At 48.6% G+C, this 16333-nt stretch overlaps 1 protein-coding gene across 4 annotated transcripts in view; it reads left to right on the forward strand.

Annotated features, from left to right (window-relative positions):
- LOC147729103 (uncharacterized) overlaps positions 1 to 16333 on the forward strand; it is a 471563-nt gene that overhangs the window by 153268 nt on the left and 301962 nt on the right. For all 4 annotated transcript variants that reach the window (XM_086959389.1, XM_086959390.1, XM_086959391.1 and 1 more), the window contains exon 3: positions 7588 to 7629. In XM_086959389.1, coding sequence (XP_086815515.1) covers positions 7588 to 7629 — 42 coding nt within the window. The remainder of the gene's footprint in view (positions 1 to 7587; positions 7630 to 16333) is intronic.

The following is a 16333-nucleotide window of genomic DNA, read 5'->3' on the forward strand; positions in this document are numbered from 1 at the left end:
GCGCCCTTCCCTGTGCATCAGCTCTAGGTATGCAACAAAACTGTCCTCACATGCCCAGTTATTCTCTCAACCCTGCCCAAGAAAAGTACAGTAAGACAAGAACGCCCCTTCGTATGCTGTTCTGGTCCGTGGGGCTATGCTAGATGCCACGAGGTACGGTAGTCTGGGGAACCAATCCGCCAGAGAGCAACCAGGAAAGGTGCTGGCGATGGGTCCGCTGCAGGGAGCTGTTGCCTGAACACCTGCATTTTGAAGCGAGAAAGGGCATCAGCTGCATTATTGAGAACACCTGGCACATGTTTGGCTCTGAAGGTCACGTTCCATTTCAAACACTGTAGCACAATCTCCTTTACTAAGCGCAGTATGAATGGGCACCGTGCCGCTTGCTGGTTAATGCATTCTACCACACTCATGTTGTCCGACCAGAACACCACTGACCGATTGCTCAGGTGCGCCGGCCAGACCATCAATGCCACCCATATCGGGAACAATTCCAGGAAACCGATGTTGGTGGTTAATCCCCACGATCCCCATTCGTCGGGCCATTTCTGGGCGACACACTTTGAGCCCAGGATGGCGCCAAAGCCCACGCTACAAGCAGCGTCAGTCCATAAACCCAACTCTGCCGATGACACGGGGGGGCCGGCCACACTACTCTGCCATTGAAATCCTCCAGGAATGCTACCCATATCCGCATATCCTGGCGAACCTCTGCTGACAGTCTAGTGCGGTGATGCTTCTCTCTCTCAAACCTTTCATGGCCTGGGCAATCGACCGAGAGAAGGGGCGTGCGAATGAACCGTGACTTAAAGCAATCCTTGACAGCCAGAGTCTTAATTACTGGCAGGAACTGGCTAGCCCATTTGTATAGCGTGCAACGTGTACTTAATAATCTTCCTATAAGATCTTTGGGTGGGCAGACCCCATACGAAATGCTCTTTGGCTTAAAAATGTTTGTGCTACTAATGAACCATTAGATGCATCCCCCTGGGCACTCCTTCAGGTTCCCTGTTAAGAAACTAGGACTCAAAAAATGTCATATCTTCTTGTTCAGATATCATTAATTTTATTTTTTCAAACTTAGTTAATGAAATTCATTCATCATTTCATTATTGTTTCCCAGAGGCATCTTTGCTTTGTTTGGCACCTATCAGTGGCTTAGCTCACATCGCATGTATTCCTCAATTTTTCTTAAGAAATGGATTCTTGGTAATACAAAACAATAATAGAACTAAAAAAAACTCGTCAAACGATAACCAACCACCAACTTACACCAAGTACAGTCAGATCACTTTGATCATTGCACTTAAGCACTACCCACTATCAGTAGCAAATGTAATTGACTTTCATTTCAGACACTTCTCAAGTCCGGACCTTGTCTCATCTCAAGTCTGTGTGTGCAGCCCATCTCGTGGGCTATTTGGCATTGTTATTCCCCCTCAGAACTTAGATGGCTTTCCAGCTAATAACTATGCAGAGTGTACTTTAATGTAAGTATAATTAAAGCGTTTTCAGCTTCAGGCTGTATATTCTTTTCCCAATATTAAGGTCTAATTTTTCACCTTTTTAGCGGCTGAGTCATGGCCTCATGTTTTCTGACCTTTCTTTTATTGCTTTCTAACCATAGAAGATTTGTGTAAAGCATCTTTCATTGATGCTTCTGCTACATGATATTGCCTGATAGAGTACATTTATGGGAAAGAACGAACAGCATTAACAACTCTTTGTTTCAATCTTAAAACAAGACACATTTTGTTTATTACTAAACTGTTTCTAAAATACAGTTTGAAAACGTGTTGTTTCACTAGTACGACATTTGATCTTAATGAAGATGTGCAGACCTTAGAAATCCTAAAGCTTTTATGAAAGACATGAATTAGGTCTGAGTTTAATGCACAAAGGCATACAGCGTTAGCACATTAGAGAAACACACGTAGCATGGAACCAGCATAAGAGGCCTCAGAGATCAGACTGACTCAGCACACACACCACAAGCGAGCAGTAGGCACTAGGCTAGGCACCGGCGAAGGCAGGTGAAAGGTGGCAGTAAACCCCAGGGCACGTCAGCTGCCCCTGACTGGGGGCCGAGTCCGACAGCAGTTTTTTATGCGCAAAGCGCAAACTAACTTTAGGCCTTATGGCGGCGCCCCTCAGAGCACACCTTTAACTCACCGAAGGCATGAATCAGTGCTCGTGGCATTGGCTGGACTAAATCATTCCTTCGAGATCTAACAAGGTGCTGAAAACCGCAAATGCATTATTTTTTTGGGATGTGCTTCCTAGCGGCATGCATGTTGCATGTGGACACATAACATTGGACCCCAGCTCCAAATTTACAACAAACTAAATTAGGCAAAGATTACTTATTTGCGCCAGCCCTCGCTCGGGCAATGCCAGAACAAACTAAATAAACTAAATTTAACCCCTTCGATGCTTGTCACGGAACCATTCCGTCATCAGTCATGGTTGAGCTGTGCTGATGACGGAATGGTTAGGTCACAACCACACCCAGTTAAGGAATGTCCAGCACAGGAGGGAAATCGGGGCAGCATCCATGTGGTTAAGGGCCCACCCAGCTGAGCGACCGACTCCCACTCTTCTTACTTTGTTTACTCTCGCTGATTCGGCGAACCGTCGAAAGATGTAACCAAACACCGGCACCACCAACTTGCACCAAGTACAGATCAGCCTCACTTCTCACACACCACGAGCGAGCAGTAGGCCTTAGAGACACTGCACGGACTGGACTGGGCTGATGGTAGGAGGACGTCACCAGCACAAGGTCTGGTCTGGCGCTGTGACGGACTGCTACGCTGCAACAACAACACGAGCGAGGCATGTCACGAACGAAATAGCCAATCACTGTCTGCATGGCTTCACATAAGCCACAGTGATTGGCATAAGTTTTTAACGAACTGCGGCAGTGACACCACCTATGCGCGGCAGCCGCCACCCAATACTTTTTATGCTTCCCCCCAGGCTCACGCTGCGTGGTGTTTCAGCCAATCCAGGCACTGCATTAGCAGCACCACGATTGGCTAGAGCAGGGATGCTCTCTGCCCCCTCCTCCCCTCCACCCCCTCCGGGAGCTGCTCCTCCGGTCCCTGGCTCTCCCAAGGACAGTATTAGTGGCTGACTGTGCGCATGTTCGAGATTGCAATAAAAATGATTAGCCTTAACTCGAGCATGCGTACTCTGCTGGGCTGGCGCTGTCAGTGACACAGTCAGGACTATCACTCAAACCCTTTGTTGGCACTGCCCCACCCCCTTCAGTTCCGATTGCCTTTGGGGTTTCCCGGTCTCCCGGACCAATTTAGCGTGAGCTTAATATTAACTTCAACTGCCTTCACAGTTGCAGGAATTGGCCTGTCACCGTGGAATGGGGCCATGTGGCATTAGTGGGGCAACGCCCCAGCGCCCCCAATGGACGCACCGCCACTGTGAAAGATGCAACATACACTCTTTTCCACATAGAAAAGACAGAGCCCTTCTCTGTGGCTGAGACTGACTCTGCTGTCTGGCTCCTACATGGTGTTATCACTTTACCATTTTCATTGTTTAAATTTAGCTCCTGTATGAACTATTAGCCGCTAGACCGCTATGAACCCTTAGGTGGCACTTTTCTGCATGAAGTGTGATCCATACCTTTCACATAATGACGCCTGCGGGATGACAAAGAGGTATACCTTACCGGGGAGTCCTGGGATTCTACAGTAGGTCGTTCCCTTATTTGCAAAAACATACAATTACACGGAGCCTGCAGTGTTACAACCTGAACCTTGAATGTGTTTTAAAAGGTATTCCAGTTCCAACTAAAAAGCCCACTTTCATGCTGTTTCCTAACAGTAGCTATCTTCTTTTAAATAACCAAGAATGTTGCGGTTTGCTGGCTGGCATACTGTTCATTGTGACAGTTTCACAGTGTGTAGTTTGCTGTAAAAAGTTGCTTTTTCAGTGTAATACCAGCATTTATTCATTCTGTTTTTACCAGCGTCTTCAGTGGTTTGTCCTTAATACTTGCCATAGCTGATAGTATCCTGCTATTGATATGCATGCTAGGCAATGGCTGCTCCTCTTGTGGTCCTGCACAACCCGGACATCTGCAAATGCTCCAGAACCGTGTGCTTGAAGGCTTTGCACTGGCAACACTCTGCGTGGGTTATGGATTGTCTTTCCGCTTTGCGTACTACACTTGCCTGCAATCCGTCTGCTCATGTTTACAATGTTCCTTTTCATGGGTGTTGGATATCTGCTTCTCCAATACGTCATGTTCAGACCCGGATTACAACCTATTAATGGGTCCCTTAGTGACCCATGAACAAGAATGTTCCGGAGTTGTACTAATGGCGCGTGCAGCTGCATTTGGAGTGTTGGCATAATGGGATGCCTGTGCGGTTGCGCAGAATCTCCTACAACACATCTACATCGAATATCAGGCAAGTTGTCCTGCAATGCTCATGGACGCACCCTACTGTCACGAACATGAATGCTCATTCACCTTACTTAATTGGATGGCATCACTTTTTGCTCCTGACGACAATTATTTCCTTGGGGAAGCTGTTGCGCATGCACTCTGATGAATTAATATATCTGGTTCACCGTACACTTCTGTGCCGGATTTTTTTTTTCAACAGACTTTATTGATTTTTCAATGTACCACAAAGAGTAGAGCCCAGCGAGCAAAATACAATCGGACTGCAGAATAGAGAGTCCTCGGATACTGTATAACTCCCACCCCAAAAGTCTGCAAAACATCAGACCACGAGAAACACCCATCCCCCCACCACCCATGAGCGCACCATACATACTTTGATAGCATTTTATTCACAAGCCAAAGGAATTCTCGTCCACGTCTACTTAGCACCAAAACTTTACACAGGAAAATCATTCACCACAAGTCGTTCAATAGGGTCCCTGGCAAATGTCTGAGATACTATGGACAAATCAATACCTCTATTCTTGACCCACCTAGACCAGATCTTCCAATGCTTCTGGGGACACCCCCTCTCCTGGAACACAGCAACCTTCGCTGACATACAATTGTCCAGGGCCTTTTTCCAATTGGTTATACAGGGCGGGGGACGTATTCATCCAGTGCTGTGCTATGTCCAGCTTAGCTGGAGTGAGCCCCAAAAACAATAGGTGTCGTTTATACCTGTTCCCCCCGATATTTTCTGTACTGTGTAGGAGCGACAATCGAGGGTCTGTCAGGACATCCCGCGCAAGAACCCGCCCCATGCAAGATAACACACCAAACCAAAAGTGCTGCAATGCCTCACAGCTCCAAACCGTGTGCAGGAACGACCCCTCATCTGCCCCACTTCGGAAACAAATAGGGGATGAAATTGCCCCATTTTCCAAAAGCGGAGACCTGTGTAATATACCCTGTGAAGGTATTTGAATTGAATTAGTCTGTATCTGGTAGAGACAGCCGCGTACCGAGGTCTAGACAGCGCCTCAGCCCAGTCATCATCCGTCAGAGCTTGCAGATCAGCCTCCCAAGCCATCCGGGTACGGTGAATAGTTGTCTTGGAGTGTGTAGTGAGGGTTTGGTAAATTTTTCGGATCTTGTGGGCCCCCAAGTCTCCCATCAGTAAGCGGCCTTCTAGTTGGTGGAACTCAGGTAGCGACTCTAGTCGCCGAATCAGGAGGGTCAGTGCGTGAAGAGCTGCAGATAGTGATGGAACTGTTATATTATGAAGGTCAAAATCCGCCTACAGTCTTTGAAAGGATTTGAGGAGGGTCATCTGCATGATATCTCCGAGCGAGTATATACCGATATCGTCCTATCTACGAAACACCGCCAGCAATGAGATGGGCCGAAGATACGTTCTCTGCCAGAGGGGAATGGCACGCATCAACTTACCCCACCAACTCGTGGACCTAACCACCTGTCTCCATGCCTGAATACCTACCCGGCAAACCGGGGGAAGCGCCCCCAGGGGGGAGTTACTGTATAGGATACGGAGCAATGGGGTACCTGCTATGGCCGATCTCTCCACGGCATAGGCCGGGTCCACCTGAGAGCCATATCACCACTCATTGATCACCAACAGATGCGAGGCCCAAAAGTATGCGCAAATGTCTGCCGCCGCAATTCCACCACAGTATGTGGACTGAGTGCACGTCGTGAGTGTGATATGAATCGCGCCCCCCTACCAAATTAATCTATTGAGGAGTGCGTTAAGTTGGCGGAACCACGACGGGGGGATAACGAATGGGTAGTTCTGGAGTTTGTATAAGAGGCGCGGCAAAGTCACCATATAAAAAATAGCGGACCTGCTGTATAACGACAGAGGCAGTTGACATTAGATCGTCGTCTCATACCGAACAGTGGGGAGCAGCGGTGCTATGTTATGCACCCAGGAGGCGCTGAGGGACCTCGTTATGTAGACCCCCTGGTATTTCAGGGCCTCGTCCGCAATGATCAGTGACGACATGCAGGCCCGACTTTAATGTTTGCCGTAAATAGGGAACAGTGTAGATTTGGACGGATTGGCACAGACTCGAAGGATTTGGAGGACACAAGGCCCGGAGGCCCATGGGTCCGACATGAAGAGCAAGACGTCATTGGCGTAAAGCGTAATTTTGTTAGAGTACTCCGGTGTCCAGTCTAGTCCCCTAAGGACAGAGTCCAGGCACACCCACACAGCTAAGGGCTCTATCACTAAGGCAAATAAGAGAGGGGATGGGGGCACCCCTGACATGTGTCCCTGTGAATCGGAAAGGGGGCCAAGCGGCAACCGGCTGCACGAACCGAGGCGGAGAGATCCGTATGGAGTAGTTTAACATATGCCAGGAACCTGGGTCCCAGGTTAACAGCTTTTAGGAGTTTAAAGAGATAGGTCCAACTCAGAGAGTCAAATGCTTTGCCGATGTCTGCCAACATGAACGCCGCGGCCCAAACGAGCGGCCTCAGCGATGGCGTTGTGAACCCGCCTGATATTGGGCCTTATGGAGCGCTGTGGCATAAAGCCTGACTGATCCGGATGCACCAGGTCTTGAATGCAGGTGCGGAGGCGGTCGGCTAGGACCTTCCCCAACAGTTTGGGCTCAAAATTCAGCAGGGAGATGGGGCGGTACAAGCCCAGATCTTCTGGAGGGCGACCGGGTTTAAGAAAAACCACAATTACGGCATGCCGCCAGTCCAGAGGCAGAATACGCTGCTCCAAGGCATCATGTATCTGTCAGAAAGTTGGTACCTGAACCTGAACCATGGGAGCAGAAGGGCTAAAACTGTAAGACAATATTTTCCCTACTCCCCTACCCCACTGCGCACCAGAATAACTCTGTCAGCAGAAAGGAGGGGGAAAGGGGAATGGGAAGAAAAAGGGAGACTGCCACAGGGGTGTCACCTGGAGGACTTTCTCGATCTGGCCTCCTAATACCTGTATTTCAAGCACAACATTTTTTATTACTCAACTCTTGCTAATCCATCTTTTGTATCACTTTGTTAACTCACTCTCATCTCAATGTACCTGTGCACTCTGTGGAATTAGCTTCTCTCTTGTAATGTAATACTTGTGAAAATGAAAGTCTCTTTGCCAGTATTGAGTCACTACATTCTTCTTTCTTTTCTCACCCAAGACGAAGACGAAGAAGATGGAAAGAAGTGCGCTGATAGCCATGGTAAGTAGATATATATATATATATTTACACCTACTTGTAGATTGTTGAAAATGCAGTAAGTAGTGGAAGATGGGTATGTGTGGCAAGATAGAGAGTCTGTTGAGATGCTGTCTGGGAAAAAGCACTGCGGCAAATAGGTTCCTCAAAGTCTTCAGAAATAATGCCTAAAAATTGTATTCTTCTACGCAGAGCAATTTTAACTGCAACATATGTCAACAACACTTCCTTGTGGAGCATGAAATATATATTCCTGAATAATTCTCACTAAAATAGTCCAGAAAGAAAATAACTCTTTCCTTTCACAGGGAAAACATTTCTCTTCTTGACTAAATGCCCTCTCTAGTGGGGAAAAACTGGAATTGGAACTAAAGATGGGAAAACCTTCCATAAATAACTCCTCAGACGTGCCACTGAAGTCCCAAAATCAGAATGCCTGAAAACTCCCTCGAGGACGGCAAGGGAAAGGCATACAGATCTCATGACACTCTGGAAATTGGGCAAATACCAAATTAGTGAGAGCTAGACCCTCGCTACCTTTCTACTGACAGTGAGCACAGTCACCTGCAAAGCATCAGCAAGAGCGGAAACACTAAAACGTTAACTCAGTACTGCATTAATCCGCCATTTTGGAATCCCAGCTGCAGCCACACCTAGTCCATGTGCTGCTGAATGAATCACCTGGCAAACAACTGACTCCAACTTAAATGAACCTGTCTGTGGAATTTAATTTTTTTCAATGCTGAAACAGGTAAGGAAAGCTTTTGTCTAAGGGAAAAGCGATCAGTCCTGGCAGTACCCCCAACAAGAACCCTCCTCCTCTCTCCTTGGGCTTCTGAGGATGAGTCCTATGTAATTCCTTCATCAACGTGGGGGCAAGCACATCAGAACTAGGTTCCCATGACCTCTCCTCTGGGCCAATACCGTTCCAGTCAATCAAGTAGATAAGCCGTCCCCTTCTAATCTTGGAATCAATTACTCTTTTCACCTCAACTCTTCCTCTGAGTTCACTAAAACTAGTGCTGGAGATAAAATCTTCCTTAAATTAGGGGGATTTCTTTGAATCAGAGAAACATAAAAAACTGGGTGTAACTTAAATTTTTGGGGGAGTTTGACCTTTACACAAACTGGATTTATCATTCTATCTACACCAAAAGGGCCCACAAATCTGGATTGAAACTTTCTGTTCCCCTTTAGACGTGTGTTTCGAGTGGAGATTCAAACCTGATCCCCAGACTCAAAAACTGGACTTTCCCTTCTACTCTTGTCGGCATGCACCTTATGTGACTGTTTCTCTTTTGCTAAATTTTCAGTAGATACTTGATAAGCCTGTTGTAACAACTGCATAACTACCTCCACTGCTGGTACCTTACTCTCAGTTTTTTCTATTAACATGTTAGGGTGTCTGCCAGAGTTGTAAAAAGAAAGGGGAATACCCTGTAGAAGAGTGCACTGAATTATTGTAGGCAAATTCTGCTGCCCAGAGCAGGGCTGGCCAATCTCCCTCCTAATCGCAAATATCGCTCTAAATCCTGATTCACTCTTTCAATATGTGCATCAGTCTCAGGATCGAAACTGGTAGAAAAGTGGGAACACACACCTGAACATTCCAAGAAAGATCTACAAAAGAGAGACACAAATTGTGAACCCTGATCATAAATCACTACCTTAGGAGTTCTATGGGATTTTACAATGTGCTGAGTGAACAAGGTTGCTAACTGGGCCGCAGTGGGAAGTGCGGCTAAAGGAATATAATGGCTCATCATGGTAAAATGATCTACCACGACCAAAATGGTGGAATACCCATGGCTAGAAGGCAGGTCAACAATAAAATCCCTAGAAACTGTATACCAGGGATAGGGGGCTACAGGTAAGGGCATTAGCAGTCCCTGGGATGCCTGTCTACTGGCCTTCCCCTTAACACAAGTTTCACAAGATGCAACATACTGCCTAACCTTAGACTCCATGCCTGGCCACCAAAACATTTGCTTCAAAAGTTCCAAGGTCTTCTTCGCACCCTTGTGACCCGCTAGTGGATTATCATGAAACAGTTGGATGACTTCATTCTGCAAGTTGCTGTCTGATACATAAAGCCTCCCTTGAAAGCCTCCCTTCCTGGATTTCTCTATCAGGACCTTCCAAAGTCCAACTCTGGATTTCCACTGGCGGAAAACTTGCTCTTATCCTTTCTTCCAGCTCCGGGTACAAAATCGTTCCCACATTTTTTTCCTCAGGGATTATATGACCTTCTTGTGGAATTTCTTTTACTTCACCAGTATGCAAACGGGAGAGAGTACGGGCCTTTCCATTTACTGAACCAGGCTTGTAGGTCAGGACAAAGTCATAGTCTGCGAAAAAGAGAGACCACGAAGTTGTCGTGGGGTAAGCGTTCTTGCTGATTTGAGGAATTGTAAATTCCGATGATCTGTGAGGATGGTGATTACATTTTTCGCACCCAATACATAGTGTCTCCACTCTTGGAACGCATCCTTGACAGCTAACAATTGTTTATCCGCAATGGAGTAATTCATTTCCGTGGCTGTTAGTTTGCGAGAGCGGTACACCACTGGATGCAGCTGACCAGTCTCCTTATGCCCTTGAGAGAGAATTTCACCAATGGCCATGTTGGAAGTATCTGTTTCCACATAGAAAGGTTCCTCTGGATTTGCGTAAGCCAATACTGGGGCAGTGATGAAGGTTTCCTTCAGAAGTTGAAAGGCTTCCTCAGTATCATCATTCCAGATAAACTTTTCCTTCTTCTTGAGTAACAGAGTGATGGGACTAACCTTCTCTGAGAAGTTTGGAATTAACCGCCTGTAAAAATTTGCAAAACTCAGAAATCTTTGTATTTCCTTTACAGAGCGGGGAGCTGGCCAATCCTTTATAGCTCTGACTTTATAATCATCCATCGATACACCATCAAAGGAGAGAATGAAACCCAGGAGCTCCACTCGATTAGTGTGAAAAACACATTTCTCCAATTTAACAACCAATTGATTCTCTAACAATCGTTCCAGAATTGTTAGAACATGCATAACATGTTCCTCCAAATTGGCTGAGAATATAAGGATGTCAACGATGTAAACAACAGCAAAATGATCCAAAAATGTTCGTAGAATGTGGTCAACAATGTTCTGAAATGCGCGGGCGCGTTACACAGGCCGAATTGCATGACTTGATATTCGAACAGGCCAAAACGATTTTGAAATGCAGTTTTCCACTCATCACCCTCAGCCATGCGAACTAGGTGGTAGGCTCTCCTTAGATCCAGCTTGATGTAGATTTGAGTTTCATTGACCTGGTCAAGAAGTGCCGAGATCAAAGGTAAGGGGTATGGATTCTTTTTGGTGATGTGATTCAAGGCTCAATAGTTTATGCAGGACCTCCAGTTTCCATCCTTCTTAGGGATGAAGAATAATGGGGAGGAGACTGGGGACTAAGAGTATCGAATAAACCCATTTGCTAAGTATCAATCCAAGTAATCCTTCAAATGTTTATTTTCCACTTCAGATATTGCATAAATGGGACTGCAGGGCAAAGACACCCCAGGTTCTAGTTCGATCCTGCAATCATATTCCCGATGTGGGGGAAGTTTCTCAGCCTCCTTTTCATCAAAAACGGCAGTCAGATCTTGGTATACTCTGTGTTTCTACTGCGCAAATGATCTGAGCCTGATCTGCCAGGAGAACTGATAGAGTCTGCTGTGAAACTGTAATTCGAGAATCAAAGCAATGTTTCTGACAATGCTCTGAGTTCAATTCAACTGTTCTTTTTGCCTAATAGATCTTCTGATTATGTTCAGTCAACCATGGCAGTCCCATAATCAATTGAATTTGAGGGGCATCTATGAGACTGAAACTTAAAATACTCTGATGTTTTCCATGTCCAAACAATGGGCCAGATGTAGGTGGCCAAATATCGAACGATCACTCAGAAATTCGCAGAGAGCAATGTAGGGCAGTTCAAACCTACTTGCGAAATAAAGAATCGCAAAACTGTGATTCCTTATTTTGCTCTTCCATTTAAGGAATCGGAAATTGGGAGTCCTTAAATGCAATGTAAGTAGCACAAAACAAGTGCACTTCAGCCTTAAGGATTCGCTAATTACCACCAACTTCAAGTTGGTGGTAATTAGCGATTTCCTTTAAAAAAGCACTTTTTTGCTTTTTTAAATGTGGCATGTATCACACATCCATACCCTTAGGGCATGTATGTGCGCCACATGTGCACACATGCCCATTTCAAGGGTGCAACAGGGTATCCTTTTGACACCCTGGCACCCTTGAAATAGCTCCCGCTGTTTGCGATTCTTTAATACTGAATCGCAAATAGTGAATATCTTCCCATTCATTCCTATGGGCCTCCTTGCCCCTAGGGATGAATGGCTAGGTATTCCTTATTAACGAATCTCAATTAGCAATTCGTTATTGAGTAATATTAAAGAATCGCTAATATTTTAGCAATTCCTCACTACATCAATTTAGCGAGTCCTTAATAGCGATTCGGTAAAAATCGCTATCAAGGACTCGCTAAATTGAATTTACCTACATCTAGCCCAAAGTGATCTCTTCTGTGTCATCGATGATTGGGCTGGAGGATTAGTTAGTACCATCCACAGCACAAACTGGCTACAGCTTCTCTTTCTTGACAAAATGGATTCCCAAGGCTTTTGCGAATTTGATGTCACAAAAATTTCCGGTGGCCCCAGAACCCACCATGACCGATACTTCATCCACTTCAATGTCTTGAAATTTTATCAGACTGAAGAATATTAAATGAGATGCAGCTGACTGCAACATATTCGCTAAAAACTGTGCATTTGGAGTTGTCTCCTCAGCAACACACACCTGAGCAACTCCATCTACTGGTGGGGCCTGTCTTTTACCCATGTATTAATTTTGGGCCTTTTGGGAAATTTTTTGACAAAATGACCTGCGCTTCCACAGTACATACACAGCTAGCCACTTCTTCTCTTCTCTATTTCTTCTTTGGTTACAGGACCCCGCACAGATTCAATCCGCATAGGTTCCTCTCCAGAACTCACTTCACTAATCAATCAATCAATCAATCAGCAGATTTGTAAAGCGCGCTACTCACCCGCTAGGGTCTCAAGGCGCTAGGGTGGGGGTGGGGGTGCTGCTACTGCTGGAAGGGCCAGGTCTTGAGTTGCTTCCTGAAGGAGAGATGGTCCTGGGTCAGCCGAAGTTGTGCTGGGAGGGAGTTCCATGTCTTGGCCGCTAGGTAGGAGAAGGATCTTCCTCCGGTGGTGGTTCTGCGAATTCATGGGACAGTGGCGAGGGCGAGGCTGGCGGATCGTAGCTGGCGAGTGGGAGTGTAGAACATGAGGCGGTTGTTGAGGTATGTGGGGCCGTGTCGTGGATGGCTTTGTGTGCGTGGCTGAGGAGCCTGAATGCGATCCTCTTGTAGACCGGGAGTCAGTGCAGGTCTCTCAGGTGGGCGGAGATGTGTCTGTGGCGGGGGATGTCCAGGATGAGTTGTGCAGAGTCGTTTTGTATGCGCTGGAGTCTTTTCTGTAGTTTGGCTGTGGTTCCAGCGCAGAGGGCATTCCTGTAGTCCAGTCGGCTGGTGACGAGGGCCTGGGTGACCGTTTTTCTGGTTTCGGTCGGGATCCACCGGAAGGTCTTTCGGAGCATGCGCAGGGTGTTGAAGCCAGATGATGAGACGGCGTTGACTTGCTTGGTCATCGTGAGGGAGGAGTCTAGGATGAAGCCCAGGTTACGTGCGTGGTCTTTGGGCTTCGGGGTGGTACCCAGTGCAGGGGACGACCAGGAGTCGTCCCAGGTGGAGGGGGATGGTCCGAAGATGAGGACTTCCGCCTTGTCTGAGTTCAGTTTCAGACGGCTGAGCTTCATCCATTCCGCGACATCTTTCATTTCTTCCTGGAGGCTGGCTCTGGTGGTGGCGGGGTCGTTGGTGAGGGAGAGGATCAGCTGGGTGTCGTCAGCGTAGGAGATGATGTTGAGGTTGTGTTGGCGTGCGATGGCTGCGAGGGGGCTCATGTAGACGTTGAAGAGGGTGGGGCTGAGCGAGGAGCCTTGAGGAACGCCGCAGATGATCTTGGTGGCTGCTGAGCGGAAGGGAGGCAGGCGGACTCTCTGGGTTCTCTCGACCAGGAAGCATGTGACCCATTCCAGGGCCTTTTCTTGGATACCGGCGTGGTGGAGGCGTGAAGTTAGGGTGCCGTGGCAGACGGTGTCGAATGCGGCCGAGAGGTCGAGGAGGATGAGGGCAGCTGTTTCCCCGTTGTCGAGCATGGACCTGATGTCGTCGGTGGCTGCGATGAGGGCGGTCTCGGTGCTGTGGTTGGCTCAAAATCCTGACTGTGATGGGTCAAGGGAGTCGTTTGTCTCGAGGAAGGCAGTCAGTTGTTTGTTGATGATCTTCTTGATGACTTTGGCTGGGAAAGGGAGGAGCGAGTTGGGGCGGAGGTTCTCGAGGTCTGTGGGGTCCGCGGTGGGTTTCTTCAGGAGGGCGCTGACCGCCGCATGTTTCCAGCTCTCCGGGAAAGTGGCAGATGCGAAGGAGAAGTTAATGATGTTCCGGAGTTGGAGTGCGATGATGGTGTCGGCTTTGTTGAAGATGTGGTGTGGACAGGGGTCGGCTGGGGAACCAGAGTGGATGGTGTTCATCACGTGGGTGGTGTCTTCCGTGCTGATGGGGGTCCAGGTGCAGAGGGTGGTGGTGAGGAACGTAGGTTTGGTGATTGGGGGTGTGGTGTGGGCGCCAAAGCTGTTGTGTATGTCGGCGATCTTGAGGTGGAAGAACGAGGCAAGTGAGTCGCAGAGGTTTTGCGAGGGCGTGATGTCATTGTTGCTGGCGTTTGGGTTGGAGAACTCTTTGACGATGCTGAAGAGTTCCTTGCTATTGCGGGCATTGTTATCCAGTCGTTCCTTAAACGCTGTCATTTTTGTGGTCCGGATCAGCTGGTGGAGTTTGCGTGTGGCGTTTTTGAGGGCTGTCATGTTTTCCGTTGACTGGTTGCTGCGCCAGGCTTTTTCGAGGGTCCGGCAGGATTTCTTGGAAATTTTGAGGTCGTTGGTGAACGACGAGGCTTTGTTGCTTCCTGGTCTGCCGGGGGCATTCTTCATTGGTGCAAGGGCATCGGCGGGGTTGGTGAGCCACTGTGTGAGGTTGCGGGCTGCTTCGTTGGAGTCCGTAGTGTTGCTGGGGGGGTTCTGGCTCAGGGAGGTGGTGAGCTGGTCGGTGGTGAGCTGGTCGGTGGTGATCTTGCCCTAGCATTTTCCGGGAGCCTGTTGCGGGTGGTGGTGGGTCGTGGTTTTCCTGAAGCTGAAGTGGACGCAGCTGTGGTCTGTTCAAGGTAGTCTGGTTGTGTGGCTGAAGGAGATGCGGTCGCTGGAGGAGAAGACTGGGTCAAGCGTGTGGCCGGCGTAGTGGGTGGGGGTGTTCACCAGTTGCTTGAGTCCGAGGTTGGCGAGGTTGTCCAGCAGGGTGGTGGTGTTGTTGTCATTGTTGTTTTTAAGGTGGAAGTTGAGGTTCCCTAGGAGAATGTAGTTGGAGGATGTAAGGGCGTGTGGGCTGATGAAGTCTGCGATGGCTTCGCTGAATTGTGTGCGTGGTCCCGGGGGTCTGTAGATGAGGGTACCTCTGAGGGTAGTCTTGTGGTTGGTGTGTATCTGGAAGAAAGGTGTTCGGCGGCGGTGAGGGTATCGTCGGAGTTGGTCGTGATGCGGATGATGTTTTTGTGGACGATGGCGATGCCTCCTCCGGTTTGGTTGGGGCGGTCCCTTCTAGTGATCTTGTAGCCCTCTGGGAGGGATGGCTGTGGTGATGTCGGGGGCTTAGGAGGCGTTCATCCAGGTTTCTGTGAGGAAGGCGACGTCCGGTGCTGTTGTGTCGAGGATGTTCCAGAGTTCGACGGCGTGCCTGTGGACGGAGCGGGTGTTGAGGAGGATGCACTTGAGGTGGTTGTTGTTGTTGCTTGGTCCGGCGTGCGGGGTGGAGGTGCGGAGGCAGGTGAATTTGCAGGCTTGGCAGGTGATGGATCCGTGGGTGGGTTTCGGGGTGGCTCGGTGGCAGGCGGTGGTCCGGCTGGTGTTGAGTGCATGGAGGATGGCGACGTCGTAGATCCATCTGGTGGGCTGTCTTCGACGGGGGCCTGGTGTGCTGGCGCTGGGCGCGGTCCAGGCACGGACGGGCGCAGACGGGCTTGCCTTAGGTGCGCTTTCGGCGCGCCAGCGGCGCGGCCGTGCTGCGGCCTGCATTATGTAGAGGTCGAGGGAGGGAGGAGCAGCTGGGAGGGGGAGCGGGGACCAATCGGGGGTTGGGGGCGGGGCCGCGGGGGACGCAGCGGCGAAAACGAGGGGGAGCAAGTGGCACAGAAACGTGGAGGAAACAAACAACGTGAACAAAGGGGCACAAAAGAAAAAATGCTAAGGGAGTACAGGCAACACAGTACAGTCAATGGGGCACAGAACGTGAATCAAAAAGAAAAGGGTAACACAGTGGAGACAGTACTATCGGCAGCAGAATAAAGGCAATAAAGAGCAGAATAGAGAGCAAGCTTACGCCCACTGGACCACCAGGGATCGAACCGGCGGCAGCAGCGGGGCACAGGGCAGACACAGCACTAGCACGGCGAGCTAATGCATCGGGGGAGCGACCCGGCCTGAAAACGGGGTCAAGGGTCGCCCTTCACTAGGCTTAGATGCTTCTGTTTTGAGCCGAT

This window comes from Lissotriton vulgaris, chromosome 2_2, assembly GCF_964263255.1.
Source record: "Lissotriton vulgaris chromosome 2_2, aLisVul1.2, whole genome shotgun sequence".
Classification (NCBI taxonomy): domain Eukaryota; kingdom Metazoa; phylum Chordata; class Amphibia; order Caudata; family Salamandridae; genus Lissotriton; species Lissotriton vulgaris.